Source organism: Dipodomys merriami, unplaced genomic scaffold, assembly GCF_024711535.1.
Source record: "Dipodomys merriami isolate MVZ:Mamm:240054 unplaced genomic scaffold, mDipMer1.0.p SCAF_42, whole genome shotgun sequence".
Taxonomy (NCBI): Eukaryota; Metazoa; Chordata; class Mammalia; order Rodentia; family Heteromyidae; genus Dipodomys; species Dipodomys merriami.
Genome location: NW_027205826.1, coordinates 10,677,270 through 10,701,471, shown reverse-complemented (window position 1 = coordinate 10,701,471; position 24,202 = coordinate 10,677,270). Strand labels below are relative to the sequence as shown.

Sequence of the window (24,202 nt, the reverse complement as noted above, 5' to 3'; positions counted from 1 at the left end):
AGGGAATGGAGTGCAAAGCTGCCTGTGTGTAATTACAGAGCCTCTTGTGCTGGCTGCTGCCAACAGCTGCTGTGGTTGCTGTTGCCCGCTCTCCAGGTTGGGAATTGCAGGGACTACTGATTGCTTTGTGTGATCTGACAGGACATGAAAGGAAGGAGAGAAAAGGATAACGAAGCCTCTTCATATTGCAAGGCCTCGCCTAAGAGCAAGGGCTTTCTGTGTGTATCTCATCAAGATCCACTTTGGGGGAGGTGGGTGTAGCTCAGTGGAAGAATGTGTGCTTAGCACATGCAAAACCCTGAGTTTTATTCCCAGTACCAAGAAAAAAAAATTTTTTTTAAGGCTCAGTTTTGGTAGGGCAGGTGGGAATCTAGTCATGTTTTCTGTGCTGGGGTCTCCCATTTCTACGGATTAAAGATTAAAGACAGGTAAATTTAATGAGCTCCCCTGAAAATTGGGAAAGGATAATGGATACGCTAAGGGGCAAGGTATTGGGCAGAAGGCCTGAAGTATGCCCACCTAAAGGCATAGATTTTGTTCAAAAATGCTCTTCTGAGCTGGGCATCGGTGACTTATGCCTGGAATCCTAAGCTACTAAGGAAAATGAGATGTGAGGATCATGATTCAAGGGCAGCTTGGGCAGGAAGGTCCATGAAATTCTTACTTCCACTTAACCAGCAAGAAGCTGGAAGTGGAGAACTGGTAGAGCCCTAGTCTTGAATGAAAAAGCCAAGGAATAGTGTCCAAATCTTGAGTTCAAGTACCAGCAAAAAAAAAAAAAGCTTTTGGTCCATAATTCCAAAAAGCAGATCAGGCTTTTGGGTTAGGACTAGAAGGATGGTTTCTGGGTCTGCTTTGCTGTGAACCTGTCTTGGTTGAAGGAATGTACGTCCATGGCTAGGCACTGGTGGCTCACGGCTGTAATCCTAGCTACTCAAGAGGCTGAGATCTGAGGATTGCAATTCAAAGCCAGCTGGAGCAGCAAAGTCCATGAGACTCTTATCTCTAATCACCTCCAGGAAACCGGAAATGGTGCTATGGCTCAAATGGTTGAGTGTTGGCCTTGAGCTGAAGAGCTGAGGGACAGTACTCAGGCCCAGAGTTCAAGCCCCACGACCGACCAAAAAAACAAACAAAGAGTGTGGGTCCATACCCTCTCTCCTTTCTACAACTGTATGTTTATCTCCAACCAACCAAGACAACAGCCTAATAATATTTGCCTTCGAAGGTAATTTTATTCTTACTTTTTCAGTTCTGAATTCCTACTTCCTGTTTCTTGAAGGAAATCTTCACAGCAAGGTTCATTATCATTAATAACATGATTAATTTTCCTAGTGCTGAAAAATTAGCAGTTCAAAACTGGTTTCCTTCTTTTTGAAAAATTTAAATTTTTTTTATTGTAAAGATACTGTTACAGTTACATGAGCAAGGTAATGAGTCCATTTCCTATGGAGCATTGTTACCCCCTCCTTTGTATTTCCCCTACCATCCCTTTCCTCCCCACCTCCCCAACTCCTCCCTCCCCCTTACTCTGTCTTCTTCGCCTTCTCCTTCTACTCCCATTGCTTCCAATCTAGGAAGAAGCTCATCTTCAGTAAGAATCCTCGATCAAAACCAGGTGCAGTGGCTCTGTAATCCTAGGTTCTAGGCTAAGCTAGGCAAAATTGTTCCCAACCAATAAAAAAATGTGCATGGTGGTACATGACGGTCATCTCAGCTATGTGGGAATGCAAAAATAGAATCACCACCTATTTCTGAGATCTCAAAAATAATCCACACAAAAAAAAATTGAGGGTATGCTTCAGGTGGTAGTGCACTTGCCTAGCAAGTTCAAGGCCTCTCAGAGATGAGACATATCTAAAGTGGCAAGTGAGCCAAGCACTAAACAGGCCAGAAGGGAAGAGGGTTCTAGAGACAGGTACCAGAATGTCTAAACACACATGACATGGTGAAGTACCTGAAAAAGTACACCAGGGCTGGAATGTAATAGGGTAGAAAGAGGAAGAAACTGGTAAGATAGGAGGATCTTGGAGGTTAAAAGCTATATTGAGCAAAATGAACTTTAACCTAAGATATTGTGAGCCGCGTCTTATTTTTGCTTTTTTGAGATTGAATCTTACTATGTTGTCCATGCTGACCTCAAACTCTCCAACCTCCTGCCTTAGCTTCTCAAGGGCTGAGATTACAGGCATGAATCACTATACTTGAATGGAAAGGTTTAAAGAAGATAGAGGACATGCTCAGATTTGTTTAAGACTTTTTTCTCCAGGGGAAGGTGGCTCAGTGGTAGAGCGCTTGCCTTGCATGCCTGAGGCCCTGGGTTCGATTCCTCAGCACCACATAAGCAAAAAAGAAAAAAGCCGGAAGTGGCGCTGTGGCTCAAGTGGTAAAGCGCTAGCCTTGAATTGAAGAGCTGAGGGACAGTGCCCAGGCCCAAAGTTCAGGCCCCATGACCGGACCCCCCCCAAAAAAAATTTTTTTTTCTCCTGTAATCCTAGCTAACAGGAGGCTGAGACTGGAAGATCTCAATTCAAAGACAGCCCTGCCAGAAAAGTCCAGGAAACTCTATCTCCAAAGAGTCAACAACTAGTTGGAAGTGGAGGTGTAGTTCTAATGGTAAAGCATCAGTCTTGAGTGAAAAAGCTCAGAGTGCAAGGCCTGAATTCAAACTTTAGTACCAGCACAACTCCTCCCCCACCCCTCCCTGGCTCAAGTAGGAAATACTCCAGTACAAGCCCTCTCCTATATATGTGTGTGTATATACAAACAGTGTTGTGTACACACACACATATGAATATGCATATAGACTTTTTTATTGTGTAGAATTGTGCTGTCTTTAGAAATATGAGAGCTATGTGGGAACTACTTATATAAAATAAAAATTTCTACTAGCCACATTAAAAATAGAAGAATCAGAATTTAATTTAAAATAACATATTTTATTCAACCCAATACTTTAAAATATTGTCATTTTAATGTATAATCAATACAAAGACATTAATAAGGTCTTTATATGAGTCATTCAAAATCTGGTATTTAAAATACATTTCAGCTGGGTGTCAATGGCTCATGCCTGTAATCTTAATAACTCAGGAAGCTGAGATCTAAGAATCCTGGTTTGAAGCTAGCCTGGGCAGAAAAGTCCTTGAGACTCTTATTTCTGATTAACTACCAAAAAGCCAGAAAGGGAGCTATTCTCAAGGCTAGAGTGTTAGCCTTGAGCAAAAAAGCTCAGGAACAGCTCCTAGGCCCTGAGTTTGATGTACTAATGGTTTGGCTATGTATTATGTGTATTTTCTATTTTTTCTCCTTTCCATATGACTGTCACATGGCCACTCAGAACAAAGAACATTATTTAATCTCCTCTGTAGCCTTGGTTGATTTTCTAACTAAGCTCTGGCCAGTTGGACATAAGCACATATGGTATGACTTATGGAAAGTCAAAGACAAAGGATGCTGGAATCTGAGTAGCTATTCTAGACCAGGAGAGAAAAGCATGAGGATGGCAGGAAAACAAAAGTTTTGAGAGTCTGATGCTGTGGAATCAACATACCAGGCCTATATTAATATTTCTAGACAACTTTGATCTAAAACACAAATATATGTTTACCTTATTGGAACTATTTTATATGACATTTTCCTTTAATCACAGCTAGATCTAATTATAATGAGGACAGAGAAGTCCAAAAGGCAGTTGGGTCCAATGGGTCTAAAGATCTAAAAGAGCAAGGTCTGCACAGACCATCTATATGTTTGGGAATTACTATTCCATGGTTGGCCATCGAAGCCATGGCAACATTTGCCATCAACAAGGAAGAAGAGAAAAGAATCTACAACAGAACCCTGAGGAACATCAAATTTGAAGAATGCGCAGAGGAAAAGTAGCCTTCAGAAGAGTCTGAAAGGAAGAGTGAGAGAGGTAGAAAGGAAGCCAGGGAAGCGCTGTGCTACAGAAGCTTCGGTGAGTCCCCAGCAGTGAGCGTTGGGTGTTGAAAAAGGCAGTCATGTCTGCTGGCTTCTACAAGAGTGGAGCCTGAAAGACCCAGTTTAGAGTTCTGTTGCTATCCCAAATCCTGTGTTGTTCACTAGGTTTCTGTCACTGTGATAGAATAACAGTGGTAACCAGCTTACAAGAAGGAAATGTTCATTTTAGTTAATGAGCACTTCTTTTTGATAAGGTTGTCAAGACAATTTCAGTGGTGAATGTCTTTTCCACCTATGGCATAAAATAGGATATCCACATGAAAAATTATGTTGGAGCCTTTTGCATACTACACTAAAAAATTTACTTAGATTGTGTGTGTGTGTGTGTGTGTGTGTGTGTGTGTGTGTGTGTGTGTGTGTGTGTGTGTGTGTGTGTGTGTGTGTGTGTGTGTGTGTGTGTGTGTGTGTGTGTGTTTTGTCAGTCATGGGGCTTGAACTCTGGGCCTGGGTGCTGTCTCTCAGCTCTTTAGCTCAAGGTGAGCTCTCTACCATCTGAGCCACTGTGCCACTTCTGGTTTTCTAGTGGCTTATTCGAGTCGCACAGACTTTCCTGCCTGGGCTGGCTTTGAACTGTGATCCTCAGATCTCAGCCTTTTGAGTAGCTAGGATTACAGGTGTGAGCCACCAGCGCCTGGTTTAACTTAGATTGTTGACTTACATGGAAGAGTTAAAACTCAGGAAAAAAACAAGGGAGTAAATCTTTGTTTATTTATTTAATTTATTCTCAAATACATCTTAAAAATAACATGTAGACATAGGTTCACAAATACACACAAAACAGTATAGGTTGATTATTTCATGAAGGGGTTTCCTTTGATTCCTTAAGTTGCTTTGCATAAAATTCAAAGCTTTCAGGGGGTAAATCTTTGTAAATGAGAGCCAAGTAATGGTTTGTTAGGCATGACATAAAAAGCACAAATAGTGACATAAGAAAGAATAGACAAAATTTAGTGCTTCCAAGGACACAAAAAATTACAAATACAATCATAGGAGAAAATAACTGCAAGCCACATCTCTGATGAGGGGCTAGTAGCCAGAATATATAAAGAACACATATAAAAAAAAAATGAGTCAGGGCTGGGAAGGTGGCTTCATGGTAGAGTGCCTGCCTAGTATGCATGAAGCCCTGGGTTTGATTCCTCAGTACCACATAAACAGAAAAGCCAGAAAGTGGTGCTGTGGCTCAAGTGGTAGAGTGCTAGCTTTGAGCAAAAGAAGCTCAGGGACAGTGCCTAGGCCCTGAGTTCAAGTCCCAGGACTAGCAAAAAAAGAAAGAAAAGAAAAAAGAAGTTAATTTAAAAACAGGCTAAGAATTTGAATAGACATTTCTCCAAATGAGCTATACAAATGTTCAATAAACACATGATGAGGAAAGTTGATCCACATATTTAGTCATCAAAGAAATGCAAATGAAAAACTCTTAACTTCTAGAATCCCTATAATTAAAAAGGCACAGGAATGGAGGGATAAAGGGTGAACAAATGTATATACTATGTAAAAAAAATTATGCGGGGGCTGGGAAGGTGGCTCAGTGGTAGAGCCTTTGCCTTGCATACCTGAGGCCCTGGGTTCAATTCCTCAGCACCACATAAGAAAAAAAAAAAAAAAGCCAGAAGTGGCGCTGGGCTCAAGTGGTAGAGCGCTAGCCTTGAGCTGAAGAGCTGAGGGACAGTGCCCAGGCCCAGAGTTCAAGCCCCACGACCGGACCAAAAAAAAAAAAAATTATGCAACTAGTAGGAAGGGATAGGAGGGGAGAAATGGGGGAAAGTGAAGGAAGGGGTGATATTGTTCAAGGAACATTCTTCTCATTACCTGACTTATGGATTGTAACCCCTTTGTACAACTACTTAATAATAATTTTTAAGGGGCTGGGAAGGTGGCTCAGTGGTAGAGTGCTTGCCTTGCATGCATGAGGCCCTGGGTTCGATTCCTCAGCACCACATAAGCAGAAAAAGCTGGAAGTGGTGCTGTGGCTCAAGTGGTAGAGCACTAGCCTTGAGCTGAAGCATGAGGGACAGCGCCCAGGCCCAGAGTTCAGGCACCATGACTGGCAAAAAAAAAAAATAATAATAATAATGATAATTTTTAAAAAGTCAGGTAAGTGTTATTAGAGTTACAGAGAAATTGAAACCCTCACATACTGCTCATGGAAATGTAAAATGGTTCAGTTGATTTGGAAAACAATCTATTCCTCAAAAGGTTATCAAAGAGTTAGGGATACATAAACCCCACGGATTCCTCACGTAGGCATATACACAAGAAAAATGAAAGCTTATATTCACACATTGGGAGAATACAAGGATGAACACAGGGATATCCCAACTCTTAAAAAAATTACCTGCAGTGGGGGGCAACTAGGAATGTAGCTTAGTGGTAGAGTGTTTGCCTAACATGCATGAAGCCCTGAGTTCAATTCCTCAGTACCACATAATCAGAAAAGGCTGGAAGTGGTGCTGGGGCCCAAGCAGTAGAGTAAGCAAAAAAGAAGCTCAAGGACAGTGCCCAGACTCTGAGTTCAAGCCCTAGGACTTGGGGGGAAAAGGAAAAGAAATTCACTTGGTATATATTCTGAGTGGACCACAAAACAAGATTATTTAATTTAGTATAAATAGAGGTAAAATCTCCCTTATGGGTTCTCTAGCCCACAAGGAAAGTACCTTTCATGATAAGTATCAAAATCAGATGATCATAGATTCTGGGGCTGTCTCTTGATGATCTGTCCTATATTTTCTTGAAGAAACACAAGATTCTGAAAAGCAAAATGATTAGCAACCAAACTAGGCGTGGGACTTCTTTCCTGATTCCTACTCTAGTGCTTATCTTCCTCATTTGCAGTCACTAAGTTGACTTTTGGCTGACCCCTCCAGGTCTCAAGGAATTTGTAGAGGAGGTAGGGGCAATATTTGGGGCTTGGTTAATAGTTGCCTAGGGAAATGTATCTTGCAAAGCCATGGAAGAACTAGAGCAGATCCTGGCAATTCTAGTGATGTTGCTTACTTCCTTAGGCTTTTCCATTGGGGATTTGTTTGGAGGCTGGTGTCAAGAATTGCAGTGGGATGGGGATGTCTTTGTGTGCATTTCCCACCCTTCTCCAATTTCCTGGAGCTTTTGAAACAGGTCATTTGGCCTGTCACCTCCATTGTATCTTTCCTCTAGGTGTCCCAGTAAATTGGAGTTGGCTTATATTTACCTATAGAGTTCAGCTAAATACCCAGTGAGTGTGATAAGGAAGTCAATTCAGGAAACAAGACTGGACTTTTCCCATGACTTATCTTAGCTGGCAATTTGTTCTGGGCAGGGAGGGCCCAATGTTAAAAATATATTACTAGTTCTGGGGAAAGAAACAGAAGCACCTGGACACCATTCTTGAATAGAGAAAGAGAAGGAATGAACTGGGTGCCAGTCACTCACACTGTAATCCTAGCTCCTCAGGAGGCTAAGATCTGAGGATCGCAGTTCAAAGCCAGCCCGGTCAGGAAAGTCTGTGAGACTTTTTTTTTTTTTTTTTTAAATAAGTCATGGGGCTTGAACTCTGGGCTTGGGCGCTATCCCTGAACTCTTCAGCTCAAGGTAAGCGCTCTACCGCTTGAGCCACAGCTCCGCTTCCAGTTTTCTGGTGATTAATTGGAGATAAGAGTCTCACGGACTTTTCTGTCTGGGCTGGCTTTGAACCATGATCCTCAGATCTCAGCCTCTCGAGTAGCTAGGATTACAGGCGTGAGCCACGGGTGCCCAGCCTGAAAGACTCTTATTGCCAATTAACCTGCCAGAAAACTGGAAGTGGCTCTGTGGCTCAAGTGGTAGAGCACTAGCCTTGAGCACAAAGTCTCTCATGGACAGTGCCCAGGCTGAGTTCAAGCCCCATGACTGACAAAAAAGGAGGAGGAGGAGGAGGAGGAGGAGGAAGGGGAAGGAAGAGGAGGAAGAGAAATAATAATGCTCTACTTGTGCTTTTCAGCTACTGACAGGCAGGACCAGATTAACCCATACTTAAAGAACTGGCTGTGTGTTAGAAATGGTGCTAAATCCTGCAGCCCACACAGTAATAAGATGTAATCCATGCATTCAAGGAACTATATAGACAAATATAAGACTTTAATCTTCAAAATTAATAGGAAGTGGTCAGTGACAAGCTCTAGAAGTTACAAACTGGTATGCAATCTTCCTCCCCCACAGTCACCTGGGATTCTGCACAAATGACACCCAAACAAAGGAGTAAGCCAGGAAAGCAAGCTATAAGCTCAGGGCAAAGGGAACACTTGAACAAAGATGCAGAATCTGCCTGTGGGAAACTCATGCAGCTGATGGTATTACTGAAGCAGGATGAGTGAAATGGGAAGTGTGAGGAGACAAAACAAAGAAGCAGGTGTGTAGCAGGTGTGTATGTGGGGTAAAGGAAGGTAGTAAGTTATGGGAAAGAATATAGTCTTCATTCTGAACAGGGAAGTGGAAAGTTCTAGAAGAAGAGATTTGCATTTTTCTCTCTCTTTTTTTTTTTTTTTTTGCCATTCATGGGGCCTGAACTCTGGGCCTGGGCGCTGCCCCTCAGCTCTTCAGCTCAAGGCTAGCATTCTACCACTTGAGCCACAGTGCCACTTCTGGCTTTTTATGCTTATGTGGTGCTAAGGAATCTTACCCAGGGCCTCATGCAAGGCAAGCACTCTTCCACTGAGCCACCTTGCCCAAGAGATTTGCATTTTTCTTGGACCACACAGAGTCTTGAAGTCTGGCCTCATGCGTTCCCTTAGCTTGATCACTCAAAGTCTGGTGCTCTACCATGTGAGCCACACTTCCACTTCTGGCTTTTTGCTGGTTGGTTGAAGATGAGTCATTCAGATTTGTCTCCCTGGACTGGCTTTGAATGGGGATCCTCAGATATCAGCCTTCTGAGTAGCTAGGAGTGAGGTCCAGTTTTTTTTTGTTTTGTTTTGTTTTTTATTGTGAAAATACCATACAGAGAGGTTACAATTACATGGGCAAGGTAATGAGTGCATTTCTTATCAAGTATTGTTGCTTCCTCCTTTGTTTCCCCTTCCCATCCCTTCCCATCTCCCCCCCCTTCACTCCCCCCCAAACAGTTTTGATAGACTGTTACATTGTAGGTTTGGGGTAGAAGAGCCTAGAATGGAGGCAGGGAAACAACTGAAAGAGGTGGTAAATGTCTGATGTAGGGCTTTCTTACAATGAGAAGGAAAGGCAAGAGTTAAAAAAACAGCCAAGCTGTGGCTCAAGTGGTAGAGTGCTAGCCTTGAGCTGAAGAGCTGAGGGACAGTGCCCAGGCCCTGAGTTCAGGCCCCATGACCGGACCCCCCCCAAAAAAAACAAAAACAGCCAAGTGGTGATCAGTGATGGAGATGTGGTAGGTAAGAGTAGGGTACAAATCTGGGGATGCTCCTAGGTCTCTGACTGGTACATAGGTGAATCGTGGGGCCATGAATGAATGCAAGAGCTACAGGGAAAGGAAACAAGTATAGGAGTTGGGTGTTGATGATAGCAATTGTTTATTCAACATCTATACGGACCAGGCACTGGGCCAAGAGTTCTCATGCATGTTTCCTCAACTCTAAAAAGTAGATATTATTGGCGTCAATTTGTAAGATTAGGAAAATGAAACTTTGAGATGATAAATAGCTTGAACAAATCTGCACAGTTGTGAGTGATGGAAAGAGGTTAGAATCAAGGCCTCCTCATTCCAGAACAATCCTGTGTGGTTTATGTGAAGTGTCTGGAGAGGCTGAGAGGCACCCACAGTGCATAGGTCTAAGCATAGCAAAAACCATGCATGTGGATCAAACTTCTAAACTGAGCAGTGACCATACCTTGGCGACCCCTGAAATTAAAGTAGGCTAAGGAACCCCCTTATGGCTACAATACTCATCTTTCATTTTTAAATTGATAAGACATGATTGCTATCTGCGCAACAGAAGCCTGGGCAATTTTGAAAAGTAGTGTCAGAAAGAAATATCCACCAAGTTAAGTAGATATGTTAATTATTATAGTTAAACCATTGCACAGTAATTATCCCAGACAGTAAGCATTTTACATAAATAGCAATAATTTGTAGAGCACAAGTGTCCTAAACGGTGTCTGAGTAGTTCCTGAGGATGTTAATAAATGTTTGGATAAAGAGCCTGGTGCCTGTGACTCACCTGTAATTCTAGCTACTCAAGAGGCTAAGATCTGAGAATCATTGTTGGAGCCAGCGGGGACAGGAAAATCTGTGAGACACTATTTTTGTCCGTCATGGGGCTTGAACTCTGGGCATGGACAGTCCCTCAGCTCTACAGCTCAAGGCCAGCACTCTACCACTTGAGCCACAGCGTCACTTCCAGTTTTCTGAGTGGTTTATTGGAGATAAGAGTCTCACGGAGTTTCTTGCCAGGGCTAGCTTAGAACTGTGATCCTCATATCTCAGTCTCCTGAGTAGCTAGGATTACAGGCTTGAGCTACCAGTACCCTGCTGTGAGACTCTTATCTCCAATTAACCACCAAAGAGTCAGAAATGGAGGTGTGACTCACGTGATTGAGGCACAAGCCTCAAATGAAAAATCTAAAAGAGAGTATCCAGGCCTTGAGTTCAAGCCTCAGTGTATACACGCACGCACACACACACACATGCACGCATGCACACACACACACACACACACACACACACGCACGCACACACACACACACACAGAGGCTGGAGTCTTTGGAAATGCTAGCATGATGTAGACAGAGCTAAAGTCCTGTTTTATGCTATGTTTCTTGATTAAGAAGTATAGTATAATAGCTAAGATTGTAACAGAAATAGGCAGCATGGGCTTCAATTCTTCCTCTTGACAATCTAGATAATCTTGGGCAAAGTATTGAACTGCTCTAACCTGACAAGTGCTCAACCAAAAGAAGGATAGAATAGACTTGCTTCAAGAGACAATGTGGGAGTAGGTACCATGGCTCATGTCTATAATCCTAGCTACTCAGGAGGCTGAGATCTGAAGATCAAGGTTCAAAGCCATCTTGGGCAGAAAAGTCCCCATGAGACTCTTATCTCCAAATAACCACTCAAAAACTGTAAGTGGGACTGTGGCTCAAAGTGGTAGAGCACTAGCCTTGAGCAAAAAGAGCTCAAGGACAGTGCCCAGGCCCTGAGTTCAAACCTCACAAGACAAAGTGGGGGTTGAAAAACTTGCCTCTCCCCTTTCAGCCCAATCTTTTTATGTATCTAAAGATGGAATATGAAGGATTGATTCCTATTCCCCCACGTCAAGCAAGACACCAGGTGCACATGAACAGCCTTGATTACATGCCTGGCCACAGGCAGGTTATGCCAACCTAGGCCAACCTAGGCCTGGCTTGAAAGTCCTCTCACCTCAGGTGGGTGGGACATTCCACTCTGGGCCAGTATCCTTGGCCTTCAGGAGACTGTAGCCCATTTTTATTTTCTGCTTCCTTGTTAAGACCCATATAAGCCCACCCCCAAATCCAGTCCCTTGCACAACCTCCAAACCCATGGGAAAGTCTGTGCCCCTCACTGTCAATAAACAGTCCTAGCCTGTTGATGATCCAGTCTGGCCTATTCCTTTTCTGTTCTTCATTTTCCTAAAGGGGTTGAATAGAATGCATTACATTTGAAACACGTAGAGCATGGCACAGAGTAAAGGCACCATAAAGATAAATTATTACCTACAAACTGTACTTTATTTTTGCCAGTCCTGGGGCTTGAACTCAGGGCTTGTGCTGTCCCTGAGACTCTTTGTGCTCAAGACTAGTGTTCTACCACTTGAGCCACAGTACCACTTTTGGCTTTTTCTGAGTAGTTAATTGAAGATAAAAAGTCTCATGAGGGCTGGGAAGGTGGTTCAGTGGTAGAGCCCTTGCCTTGCATGCCTGAGGCTCTGGGTTCGATTTCTCAGCACCACATAAGCAAAAAGAAAAAAAAGCTGGAAGTGGAGCTGTGGCTCAAGTGGTAGAGCGCTAGCCTTGAGTTGAAGAGCTGAGGGACAGTGTCCAGGCCCAGAGTTCAGGCACCATGACCAGACCGCCCCCCCCCCCCCAAAAAAAAAGTCTCATGAACTTTCCTGCCTGGACTGACTTTGAACAGCCATCCTCAGATCTTCGCCTCCTGAGTAGCTAGGATTACAGGTGTGAGCCATCGGCACCCCGCTCCACATATACTATTAATTTACTATTTGGTGTTGAAAATTAAACTCAGGATCTTGAGCCTGATAGGCAAGTGTACTACCACTAAGTTAAATTCCCAACCCCAAACTACACATTCTTCAGTTTAGTTTCCCCCTCCCCCCCCCACATACACACCACTACCCACATTTCTTAAAAATCAAAAGTCTTGGCTCTGACTCCTGTTAGTTGAAGTTCTTAGACCCTATTTTCACCTCGCTACAGCCCACGCTGCAGATCTGCTCAAGCTATTCATCTCAAAATTTCATTTTCTGACTCTTACAAATTACAACAGGCAGGCAAGGAGGGAATATGGCCTTTGAAGGGTCACTGCTAACTCATAATCACCTTTGTGCACACTTAGAAGTGGTCATCTGATCATCCATCTGTAACATAAACAAGTGGAGTACAGGCTCCATTTCAGCTCTTACAAGCTCCTTCCCTTGGATGCGCAAAGATACACAGCAGTTCTGACCTTCAGGACTTGAAATGAGCTACAGCTAATGGCTGTTGGTAAAAGAGCTCTCTTTCCCCAAGCAGTCCCTAAGACTTGCTCTGCAAAAGCCACAGTGGACAAACCAACCTCCCTCCTCCCTTTCCTTCCCACCTTTGCCCCGCCCCCCATTCATGAACTGGGAGGCTGAAGTCAGAATACCCATTGTGAAGGGCCTTGCCTCTGGAGTCTCTTGTAGTGGATGGAAAAAGACAGAGCTGTGGAGAGCAGAAGCCAGCCTGGATGGTTTTCCGAGACATGAACTGAACACTGTTATGATGCTCCCAATCAGAGCAGGTCAGGCCCAGAACAAGTCTGACTTTCTGATCATGACTGAGGGCAGGGAAGGGAAAAAATGGAATAGGAATAGGAAATGGAATAGGAAAGATGGACAAGATTACTACCGATGAAGACTTACTCCTTTAGGTAGACACTTGGTAAATGACACAATATGGGAAGAAAAACCTTTTTCTTAGGTGTCTTTAGGGGATGAGTGAGGAGCATACAGGACAATGTGTGTGTGTGTGTATGCACACACACACACATATACATATGGTGCTCTGTATGCACCACTTTTCAGTCTACTAGCCAAGTCTAGCCCAACCTGAGCTGATCTGGCAAAGGCTCTAATCTCTCTGGAGTTTGTTTGTCTATAAACTAAGGGATATGGAGGAATGCTTTGTGTGTGTGTGTGTGTGTGTGTGTGCTGGTACTGGGGCTTGAACTCAGTGCCTGAGCACTCTGCCTGAGTTATTGTGCTCAAGGCTAGTGCTCTACCATTTAAGCCACAGCTCCATTTCCAGATTTTTTATGGTTAATTGGAGATAAGTGTCTCAGGACTGGATTTGAACTACTATCCTCAGATCTTTGCCTCCTAAGTAGCTAGAATTACAGGCCTGAGCCACCAGTGCCAGCCATAGGGAGCAATTTTTAAGGCTTTGGTTTGTATATTAGGAGTTCTGTTCATTCCACTCCGGTCCTAACTGGACAGATAACAGAATGTCATCTCCCTCCAACACAGGACCTGCAAACACAGTAGAGGTCTGGGGTTTTTGTCTTTTTGTTTTAATTTTTTTTTTTTTAAAAAGCTCCCCACTCATTGTGACTGAGGCTCAAGACCGACTAGGGCCCCAACTGGAAGTTAGGTGGAGAGGCCTTCAGATTCAGGAACAAAGACTGAACTGGGAGGAGGGAAAGGACCGTCCTAGAGTGGGAGGCGAGGGGGGCACTGGGGCTGGTTATGCCTGTCTCACCCGAGGGATGGTTGAACCACTCCTTCCCACAGACCTGGGGGGCTAGGGGTGTCTTGTCTGTTCATCCCGGGCTGGTGGCTTCATCATCCCTCCAGTTTCTCCTCAGAGGTTGGTATCTGAATCCTTTCCTCATCTGTTCCCTGGGTCTGAAATCTCCAGTCCCTCCACTCTTCCTTTTTTATTTCTTCCTGGGAATTGGGGGGGGGGTCTCCAGTGTCCCCCCTGCCCCTCCCTCTATCCCCTTGCAGGGTCTCCTTGGCCTCCTTATTGCTTTTCAAGCCTGGCCCCGCCAGCCCTGAGCGCAGGGGTCTTCATTCTTCTTTTCTCCTCTTCCTCAGGCGACAGCTCTCTTCCCGTCCTCCCTCCCTCCCCGCCCCCCCCACCTTCGCGGGCCCTCCTCCCCACCCCCTCCCTCCGCCCCGAGGCATTGTGGGAGGAAACAAGATGTGGGGCGAGAGCGGCGCGGGGAGAAGCCCGCAGTGCGGGGCCGGCCGGGCGCAGCCAATGGCGAGCGCGGACGGCGGCGCGCGCGGCGGGGGGGAGGCGGGGGCGGGGCGCTATTTCAGGCGGGGGGGCCGCGCGTCGGCCGCGTTCGGCGGCGGAGCAGCGCGCAGCGGCGAGACGCCAACGAGGAGCGAGGCGGGCGGGCCGGCCGGCGTCGTGAGGCGGAGCGCGGGTGGCCGGGGGGCGGAAAAAGAAGCTCGGAGGGCGGGCGGCGGCGGCGCGAACGTTCGGCCGGGGCTGCGGGGACGCGGGACACCGCGGCGGCGGCGGCGGCTGCAGGAGGACAAGCCCAGGGGACACCGCCCCTGCCCGCGCTCTGCCTCAGCCCATCGCGGCTCCCCCGGGGCCCGTGAGGACTCGACTCGGTGAAGGTGAGCGGGGTGGGTGCGGACGTTCCCCGGGCCGCACCCGTGGCGCCCCTGCGGCCCCGTCGCCTCACGCGAGGCCGGGGGGGGGCGGTCCTCGAGGCCTGGGGGCCTAGGCTTGGCCAGCCGGCGCCCCTCCCTTCCCGGCCGGCCTGTCGCGCCACCCGGTGACCCGGCGACCCTCGTGGCGCCGCGGGAGGCCCGGGACCGCCACCCTCTCCCGCTCCGGGAGCGTCGGCGCGCTGCGTGGAGGCCGCGGCTCGTCTGGGTTTGAGGGAAGAAGGGGTGGAGAGGGCTCGGGCGTGACGCGGCTCCTCCCGCCGCCGCCGCCGCCACCCTCCGGGGTGTCCTTTCCGCCGCCGAGGACGCCCGGTCACCCCGGCGCGGCCTCAGGCCTGGCGGGGGAGAGCGGCTGACGGGCCGCGGCCTGCGGACCCGGCCGGGGCGGCGAGGGGGGGAGGCGGGGAGGCGACTGCTTTCCCTCCTTCCTCCCCGCCCTCCCCCTCCCCCTTCCACCGGTGCTGCCCTGCGGGGCCGCGGCCCTCGGGAGGACGGGGTGGAGGAGGGCACGGCCCCCTGGGAGGCCCGGAGGGACGAACTAGGTACGTGGGTTGTGTGTTGGCTGAGAGAAGGGCGGTCCGTGTCATCCCGAGGTTTTTTTTTTTTTCCTTTTTAAATCGCAAGCCTGGGGATTGAAGCTGGGAGCTGCCCTCGAGTGCCTCATTGCTTTTCAAAGGAGCCTCTGGCTCGTGACTGAGGCGGCTGGCTTGGGGCCCTCTGGCCACCCGTCTATCTGGAGGCCCTGATCCCTTGCTTCCCCGCCCCCCACCCTCAGGAGGAGGAGCCAGACCGGGCATCTCCCCATCTTTTTCTCTCTGGCACCTTGCATCTCCCTATTCTTTTTATTCCTGGCACCTTGGATCAGGGGTAGTTCGGGCTAGACCTTAACCTCTAATCAGACTCCAGAGGGGCCAAGGATGTAGAATCGGGGCATTGTAGTCATAAGACCAGCATTATGTAACTACAAGCTCACTCCTGGAGAGTTAAGATGGCTTTTAATTATTGTGACAAAGTTCTTCCTTTGGACTTTGGAGATGAGGCAGTGGAGCCAAGTGAGCTTCCTGGCAAGATGGTGCCAAGATCATATTTGCACTTCATCATCTCTAACCAGGCCCCACCCCCCTACCTCTGGATTTGTAAACAGTGCCCTCTTCTGAGTGGTAACCTGGAATAGACCACCAGGTGACACTATATACTACTTCACTTATAAAAAGCCACATCAGATGCCACGATTGTATTTTGTTCAAAATTCGTTGAGGTTGCCCCCATTTATTTTCATTTCAACCTTTGGTTTGGAAAAATGAAGATGTTTGTTTGCTCAAGGTCACATAGACAGGCTTTAAAATGGATTCTATGACCTTTCCTCAGGCAGTCCAGTGTTCATTCTTTTGGAGGCACTAACTTCTCCACTGGGGTGTAGGGGTAGGTGTAGGTTGCCTGCTGAAGTGACCTAGCTAAGTTTGGCAGTGCCAGACCGGGATGTGGTCAAGGACTGGGAGTTTGTGTGCATGCATTCTGTGGTTTTAATGCAGGTTGAAATAATGGTCATGAGTTCTTTTTCAGTTCACCCAGTGGAGAGGCTAGTGTGGACTGAGTGGTTGAAAGAATTCTAGGGACCTCTCCTTGAGCAGGCTGGCATCTGTGTAGTCTGTCAAAAAAGCATGAACTGTCAGCATCTTTTGTTCATTGGACTGGCCACAGAGTGGTATTTTGGGGAATAGGTTGAGGGGAATTGTTTCCACTCTGATGGCACTATGGTCAAGGACGAAGGACAGGATTTGGTTGGTCATTGCCTCTGTTCCTGCAAAGTGCCTCACATGTTGTAGACAGCCAGGCAGCACTGGCTGGTCTTGAGATTCCTCTTTAAGAATACTGTGATCTGTGGAAGTAGCAGACATAGGAACATGGCAGTAAAAATAACAATCTTTCACCACTCTGGTACTTTTTAAAGAAAAGCTGTCTTCATTTTACCTTCAGTCCCAACATTTTTTGTTGTTGTTGTTTTTGGTCGTGGGGCTTGAACTCTGGGCTTCGGCGTTATCCCTGCACTCTTCGCTCAAGGCAAGCACTCTACCACTTGAACCACAGCGCCACTTCTGGTTTTCTAGTGGTTAATTGGAGATGAGTCTCACTGACTTTTCTGCCCAGGTTAGCTTTGAACCGTTATCCTCAGATCTCAGCCTCCTGAGTAGCTAGGATTACAGGCTTGAGCCCAGCTCAACATTTTTGTAAGGATAAGAATGATAACTTGTCTCTATCCTCAGGTGTTATTTTTTGAGTGAATAAATTTTACATGAGGAAGCAAAAATTCAGGGAAATGACAAGTCATTGGTTAGAGCTTTCCAGAATCTAGAGCTTTAAAAAATATTGATTGATTTTTGAGTTGTAAACATTTTAGTGAGGAAAGTGGGGAGGCAGAGTGAAGGATGGGATAAGATGGCATCACTTCCAGCTTCTCCATCTCATAAGAACATATTAGCTCTTGGTACTTTAGAGAAAGTTATCTACCTACCCTACCAGACATTGGTGGCTCAGAGTGTATGACCTTTTTTGGTTTGTATAGGACAGGGCTCCATGGAATGTACTCACAACTGCTGGGAAGGTGGCTCAGTGGTAGAGTGCTTGCCTTGCATGCATTAGGCCCTGGGTTCAGTTCCACAGCACCACATAAGCAGAAAAAGCCAGAAGTGGCGCTGTGGCTCAAGTGATAGAGCACTAGCCTTGAGCTGAAGAGCTGAGGGACAGCACCCAGGCTCAGAGTTTGGGCCCCACGACCGACCAAAACACAAACAAAACTCTGACAACTACTCAACTCTGCCATTATAACATACTCATATAAAGTTATATTTTACAAAAATAGTGGTGGCTGAATTTGGCTTATAACCCCTGGTATAGACTTCTTGTTTGCAGCTGCTCTTATATAACTTTAGTTAATTCTTTTAAATAACCCCTAATAGAGAGCTGCCCTCATTGTTAAAATGAGAGTAATTTATAACAAAGAAAGTCCAGATTACTTAAGGCACAAAGATCAGAAATTCAAGAATGAGGGGCTGGGAAGGTGACTCAGTGGTAGAGTGCTTGCCTTGCATGCATGAGGCCCTGGGTTCGATTCCTCAGCCCCACATAAGCAAAAAGAAAAAAGCCGGAAGTGGCGCTGTGGCTCAAGTGGTAGAGCGCTAGCCTTGAGCTAAAGAGCTGAGGGACAGCGCCCAGGCCCAGAGTTCAGGCCCATGACCAGACCCTCCCCCCCCCCCAAAAAAAAAAAAAAGATATTCAAGAATGACTTCCTAATTCTGCTTTGATCCCAATGATGTACTAATAAGGGATAGTCTGTTTAGGTGTTATGCCAGTAGTATTAGTTTAAGGATAAATCTTGTAGTCCCTGTTTTCTAGTTAATAATGAAAATACAAAAGTTGAGTTACTTAGGTGGGCACCAGTGGCCCACACCCACAATCCTAGCTCCTCAGGAGGCTGAGATCTGACGTTCACTATTCAAGCCAGCTGAGACTGGAAAGTCTGTGAGACTTGTCTCCAATTAGTCACAGAAAAAAGCCTGAAGTGGAGCTGTGGCTCAAGTGGTAGAGTGCTACCCTTGAGCAAAAAGCTCAGGAACAGTGCCCAGGCCCAGAGTTCAAGCCCCAGAACAGGCAAAAAAAAAAAAAAAAAAAAAAAAAAGTTGAGTAACTTGCCTAAAGATGCAGCTAGGTTATAGGTTACAATATTTTGGATATCAGTGCTGTTTAGAGTATTAGAAGCTGATAGCTATAAGAGTTAGAAAAAAAAAAAACCCTCACTTTATACATGATAAAAACTTGTGGCAGATTGTTTTTTTCCTGTTTCTAACACTTCCAAGGAAAATGTTTTCCACTAAAAAACTTAGGAACTTCCTTTCATAATGCCTTATGTCTGTGTTTTCCTTAAACTTACCCTCTGTCCCATTGAGGCCTCACACCCAGGAGGTCATGTTTATTGCCTAGAGCATGGCATTGTCAACCTCACCTCTCTTATCTTATTGCAGTGTCACCATGTCTGACCGGAAGGCAGTGATCAAGAACGCAGACATGTCTGAGGACATGCAACAGGATGCTGTTGACTGTGCCACGCAGGCCATGGAGAAGTACAACATAGAGAAGGACATTGCTGCCTATATCAAGAAGGTATGCTGAGAGAGCTGTAGCTTGTGGCAAAGGTAGGGATTGGCAAGTGAGTTGTAATTCAGGGAGGATTGGAGCAGAGGATGTAAGTAAGAGAGGTGTATCCCATGCAAACATGCAACCAAATCCTGCAGAATTTACCAAGTAGATAAATTAGGGAGTGATTCTGAATCACCAATTATATTTATTAGGAAAAAACATATATACGTACACACATACCTTTAAGTAGTTGTACAAATGAGTTTCAACATGTTAACTTATGTGTATAGTACTGCATGATCATCTTGATCATTGTCATTCCCTTCCTGTCCCATCTCTCTCAATTCTTAGTAGACATGCTGGAGACATGTTATTTTACAGATAATTTAGTGATTACAAAGCATTGGGGAAGGGAATCACTATGTAGCAAAGGTTCAGAATAAAATATTACTGGCCCAGATCAGAAGTATTTGGAATTAACATTAGGATAGTATAATTTTTCAGGAAACTGCACCACTTAAAAGTAGGATATCCTTATAGTAATCATCATGAGGGTAGGGAGTTTGCTGCAAAAGGAATAAGGTACTGTGGCATCCTCTTCTCCCTATAGTCTTAAGGAAAGAATGGACTTGAATATATGCTCTTGGTTTCTATGGGGGATTTGGAACCAGGATACACCCTTCCTCCCTGTACCTATATGAAATGATGTTCCTCATAAAATGATGAATTATTTGCACATAACTTATGCATACTTTTTTTGGGGAGGGGGGCAATCCTGGAGCTTGAACTAAGGGTCTGAGCACTGTCCTTGAATTTCTTTTGTTCAAGGCTAGCACTCTACCACTTGTCACAGTGCCACTTCTGGCTTTTTCTGTTTATGTGGTATTGAGGAATAGAACCCAGGTCTTCCTGCATGCTAGACAAGCACTCTGCCACTAAGCCACCTTCCCAGCCTGTTATGCATACTTTTAATCATCGCTACATATAATACCTAATACAGTGCAAATGCTATGTAGTTATACTGAATTGTTTAAGGAATGACAGGAAAGACTACATATTCAATACAGATGGAACTTTTTTCTGAATATTTCAGTATATGGTTTGTTGAATCCATAGATGTAGAACCCACAGATACTGTATAATTTAAGAAAAATTAATACTAGAATAAGCTTTTAGTTCCTGAAAAACTCTTTAGTGAATGTGTGAATGTACATGGATGAACATGGTTAACACTGGGCTGGGAATGTTGGCTCAGCTGATTTGAGCAGGAAGAAAGAAATGGTTATCTGGGCCACCTGACTCCTAGCCACAACCCTTGTCCACTACAGGCATAGACCCAGTTTTTTTTTTTTTTTTTTTTTTTTATTTTGTTTTGGGTCTGGTCATGGGGCTTGAACTCTGGGCCTGGGCGCTGTCCCTCAGCTCTTCAGCTCAAGGCTAGCGCTGTACCACTTGAGCTACAGGGCCACTCCTGGCTTTTTTCTTTTTGCTTATGTGGTGCTGAGGACTCGAACCCAGGGCCTCATGCAAGCAAGGCAAGGAAGGGCTCTACCACTGAGCCAGCGCTAGACCCAGTTTTTGTGTTTTGTTTTTTGGTGAGTTGGTCATGGCGCTTGAACTCTGGGCCTGGGTGCTGTCTCTCAGCTCAAGGCTAGTGCTCTACCACTTGAGCTATAGTACCATTTCTGGTTTTCTGGTGTTTTATTAGAGATAAAGAGTATCATGGTCTTTCCTACTTGGGCTGGCTTTGCACGTGTATCCTCAGATCTTAGCCTCCTGAGTAGCTAGGATTAGAGGTGTGTGCCACCGGCGCCTGGCTAGGCCCGGTTTTTTTTTTTTTTGGTCGGCTGTGGGGCTTGAACTCTGGGCCTGGGCGCTGTCCCTCATCTCTTCAGCTCAAGGCGAGCGCTCTACCACTTGAGCTACAGCGCCACTTTCGGTTTTCTGGTGGTTTATTGGAGATAGGAGTCTCACGGTCTCTCCTGCCCGGGCTGGCTTTGAACCGCGATCCTCAGATCTCAGCCTCCTGAGTAGCTAGGATTACAGGCGTGAGCCACCAGCGCCCGGCTTAGGCCCAGTTTTTGATCATTTCAAAAAAGATGGTCCATGCCAGTAAGATATGGTAGGTAGAATAGGTAGAATCTACTTGAGTTTTACAGGGAGGAAACTGGAGTCCTAAGAAAGAAACTGTGCGTGCGTGCGTGTGTGTGTGTGTGTGTGTGTGTGTTAGAGAGAGACCATAGAGGGTACAGCAGAGATGGCAGCTTCATGCCAAGTGATGGCCTTACCATCACTTTAGGGGGAAGTGACTGTTATATTCTGACAGTCTAGATTCAAGATGAGCATTGGATTTGATTTCCTCTATTTCTTACTATCTCTTGGGATTATGTGATGATAGGGGTTATTAGGAAGCTAAACATTGTATGTGGGACACCATGTGAAACAGCCTCAAGATTGACAGCATTGATGGGTCCATGGTGGAGAGTTGCTGCACTTTCATAGCCACAGCAGGATGCATCTAGAACTGAGGTTACTCGCAGACTCTGTCAGGCTCTATGTGATTAGCTCACAGGGATCTCCTAGGTGGTTTTGGGCCCTTGCTACAAGTGAGAGAATTGGTGGGGAGGGGAGGTCCTTGTTCTGATATTGAGTGCCTTCATGGTGCTTGGCATATGTGATTGCCTTTAATGCTGGCTTAATAGAACTATTTCCCTGTACTCTCCATAGTTGGTCCTCAATTGCTTCAGTGTCTTGGCTTTTGACATTTACAAGTGCTAGTTTAGTACCATGTGAGGCAGTGGGCGACCAGTTCCATGCTATATGGAAATGCAGTCATCCTTCTTTCCACTGGCTCATCCCATTGCATTGCTGAAGACTCACTTGAGTGTGCTTGTGGTGGTGTGAGGGGGTGGAATAGCTAGAGGAAGAAGAGATGATCAGGGTGTAGAATGCTAGAGAGTTGGCACACAGGAATAATGGAGCCTTTGTGGTATTCCATTATTGATAAGGGGAGGAGTGTCCTAGCCAACCTTAGAACCTGAGCTCCTGGGGTTTGGTAGCTGAGGCCCTGGGTTGGGGTAGGATAGTAACAACTGAATGTGGGTGCTGGAGTTTCAGAGAGGGAGAGACTCCAATTCTGATTTCGTAAGCTCCTCTAATCACCTTTCTTCTCCCCCTTTTATTCTTCAGGAATTTGACAAGAAATATAATCCTACCTGGCATTGTATTGTGGGCCGAAATTTTGGCAGCTACGTCACACATGAGACAAAGCACTTCATCTATTTTTACTTGGGTCAAGTTGCAATCCTCCTCTTCAAGTCAGGCTAGGTGGCCATGATGAAGGTGTCAGTGGCGGCGGCAGCGATGGCAAGCAGGCGGCGTTGCTGGGACTGTTTTGCACTGGGGCCAGCATCAGGATGTCCTCTCCAATGGCTGTGCTACTGCATGGACTGTATACTCGATTTCATGTGTATGTCGCAGTAAACAAAACCAAACTTCTTTCTGTTTAGTTGCCTGGGGAAGAAGGCTGCTTTATGTTTATTTTTCGAGATTTAAAAAAAAATTTTTTTTGTTTTCTTGGTTTTTTTTTGGTTGTATTGCACTAGGAATCTCTCCCGCCCCCTCCTTTTTCTCTTTCTCTCCCGATACAAAATAAAATTTCCTCAACAAAGTCTCAAAGACTAGGAAGGCTGAGGAAAAGAAACATATCTGGAGGTAAAAGTAACTGCAGTTGCCTCTCCTGGTGGTGGATGCTGTTTTAGGAGGGCCAGGGAGGCTGCTGGAAGACTGCATTAGGATTGATCAGGAGAGAGTGGTAGGAAGGAGGATGGGGGGAATTTATCTAGTACCAGGGAAAATATTCCACTGAACTGTGATTTTACGGCTTAGGGCAGGGTGTGGGGTGGGGGTGGTTTCTTTTAAGGGGCCCTGCAATGTGTTCCTCTGTGGTGTGTGGGAGTGGGGAGCAGACTTGTCTTGCTGTCTTTGTCAGGATTTCTAAGTAAGGGCTGTGTCTTCGTGGATTACCTTTTCTTCCTGCCAGAGATCACACTAGGAAGATGTTGGGGATAGATTTAGCTTGATTAGTTTTCTTTATTCTCTTTTGTCTGCTCTCTGCTTAACCCTTGGTTTTCTCATTCCTCTGGAGTTCTCTTAAAGCAGCCCCTGTTGTTAGTTGGCTGGCAAGGGAATTTCTGATGACTGTAGTTCCTTAGTTAGGTCTTAGCAGTCAAACCAAATCAATGTTTCCCTTCTTTATGTCTCTGCGTGTATGTGTGTATGTATGTATCTGTATCTGTGTATGTGTGTATGTGGGTCTGGGGTAGAGGGGAGGGAGGGGGCAGAACAGGTGGAATCTCTAGGGTGTATAGGTAGGTAGGGGACACGGTTAGTTATAAGTGAGCCTTTTGGTATGTCTGTTGTGGGATGAAGACAAGTGTTACCAGTTACTATCTACCACCCCCCACCCCCACACACCCTCCCAGTCATCTAGATCAGATTTGCTGCCCTATTTGGTTGCCTGCTCCCTGAGAAAGCTTTGGGACAAGATGGCCATGCTGCCATCTGCCCTAGAGCTGGGTCTCAGTGGAGGGGAAAATGACTTTGTGGATGGTTACAGTCTCTTATGGGGAAGTAGATGGAAGTAATAAAAGGCAGAGAAGAGCTTCGGTGGAACTTCAGAGGAGGTGAGTCTTGAAGTGATGAAGTCCGACATATTAGAAGATAGTGAAGCTGAGTGGGAGGAGATTCCAGGGAGGATGCAAAGGATGACCTGGGAATGGGATAGGGTTGTCATTGCTGATTGAGCTGCTGATTCTGATGAATCACATTCAAAACTCATCTGTAGGTTTGACATTGGGGGGTTGGGGTTGGGGTATCTAGCTCATTTTTTTTCCAGTCCATTCTTGGGGTTAGGAGGAGGCAGAAGAATGTCCTCTCCCCAAGTTCTTTAGTGTATGCTGAGCCTTCTTTTTAATGCTATCAGGAGCAGGTGGGAACTAGGGCGGTGACTGAGTTCCCTATTCAAGCCCTTGAGTGGGTACAAGAGTGTTTGATTTTAGGTTTTATTTTTTTATGAATGTCCAAATCTGTTTCTCCCTGCCCTCCCAAACTTTGTGTGGCCAGTTGGAAGTGTCTGGTTTGTGTTCATTTCTCCATTTCTGGAGCAGGGACTGAGACCCTGCTACATCTCCTATGCTCTGCATCCACGCCTCTTTTGGACATTAAAGGTCGATTGATGCACCTCTGAA

The 24,202-nt window shown here is 45.9% G+C and overlaps 1 protein-coding gene and 1 long non-coding RNA gene across 5 annotated transcripts in view; one reads left to right on the top strand and one right to left on the bottom strand.

Moving 5' to 3' along the window:
* The window catches only part of LOC138807443 (uncharacterized), a 16,609-nt gene extending 3,916 nt beyond the window's left edge, over positions 1–12,693 (bottom strand). For both annotated transcript variants that reach the window (XR_011366150.1, XR_011366151.1), the window contains exon 1: positions 12,493–12,693. This is a non-coding gene — a long non-coding RNA (uncharacterized lncRNA). The remainder of the gene's footprint in view (positions 1–12,492) is intronic.
* Dynll2 (dynein light chain LC8-type 2) lies at positions 3,861–24,202 on the top strand. 3 transcript variants are annotated; one of them, XM_069993220.1, is made up of 3 exons: positions 3,861–3,961; positions 18,839–18,977; positions 22,143–24,202. In XM_069993220.1, exons 2-3 carry the CDS (start codon positions 18,846–18,848, stop codon positions 22,278–22,280), a joined length of 270 nt encoding a protein of 89 aa, XP_069849321.1. In that variant the 5' UTR covers positions 3,861–3,961; positions 18,839–18,845; the 3' UTR covers positions 22,281–24,202. The 3 variants fall into 3 exon arrangements, with proteins under 3 accessions (XP_069849321.1, XP_069849320.1, XP_069849319.1); XM_069993219.1 differs by lacking the exon at positions 3,861–3,961 and adding an exon at positions 12,849–12,934; XM_069993218.1 differs by lacking the exon at positions 3,861–3,961 and adding an exon at positions 14,511–14,765.

Bases quoted from the DNA above. Each gene is read 5' to 3' on its own strand.
- Dynll2 (XM_069993220.1), top strand. From the start codon at position 18,846: ATGTCTGACCGGAAGGCAGTGATCAAGAACGCAGACATGTCTGAGGAC. The intron at 18,978-22,142 runs GTATGCTGAGAG...TTTATTCTTCAG, and splicing joins TTGCTGCCTATATCAAGAAG to GAATTTGACAAGAAATATAA.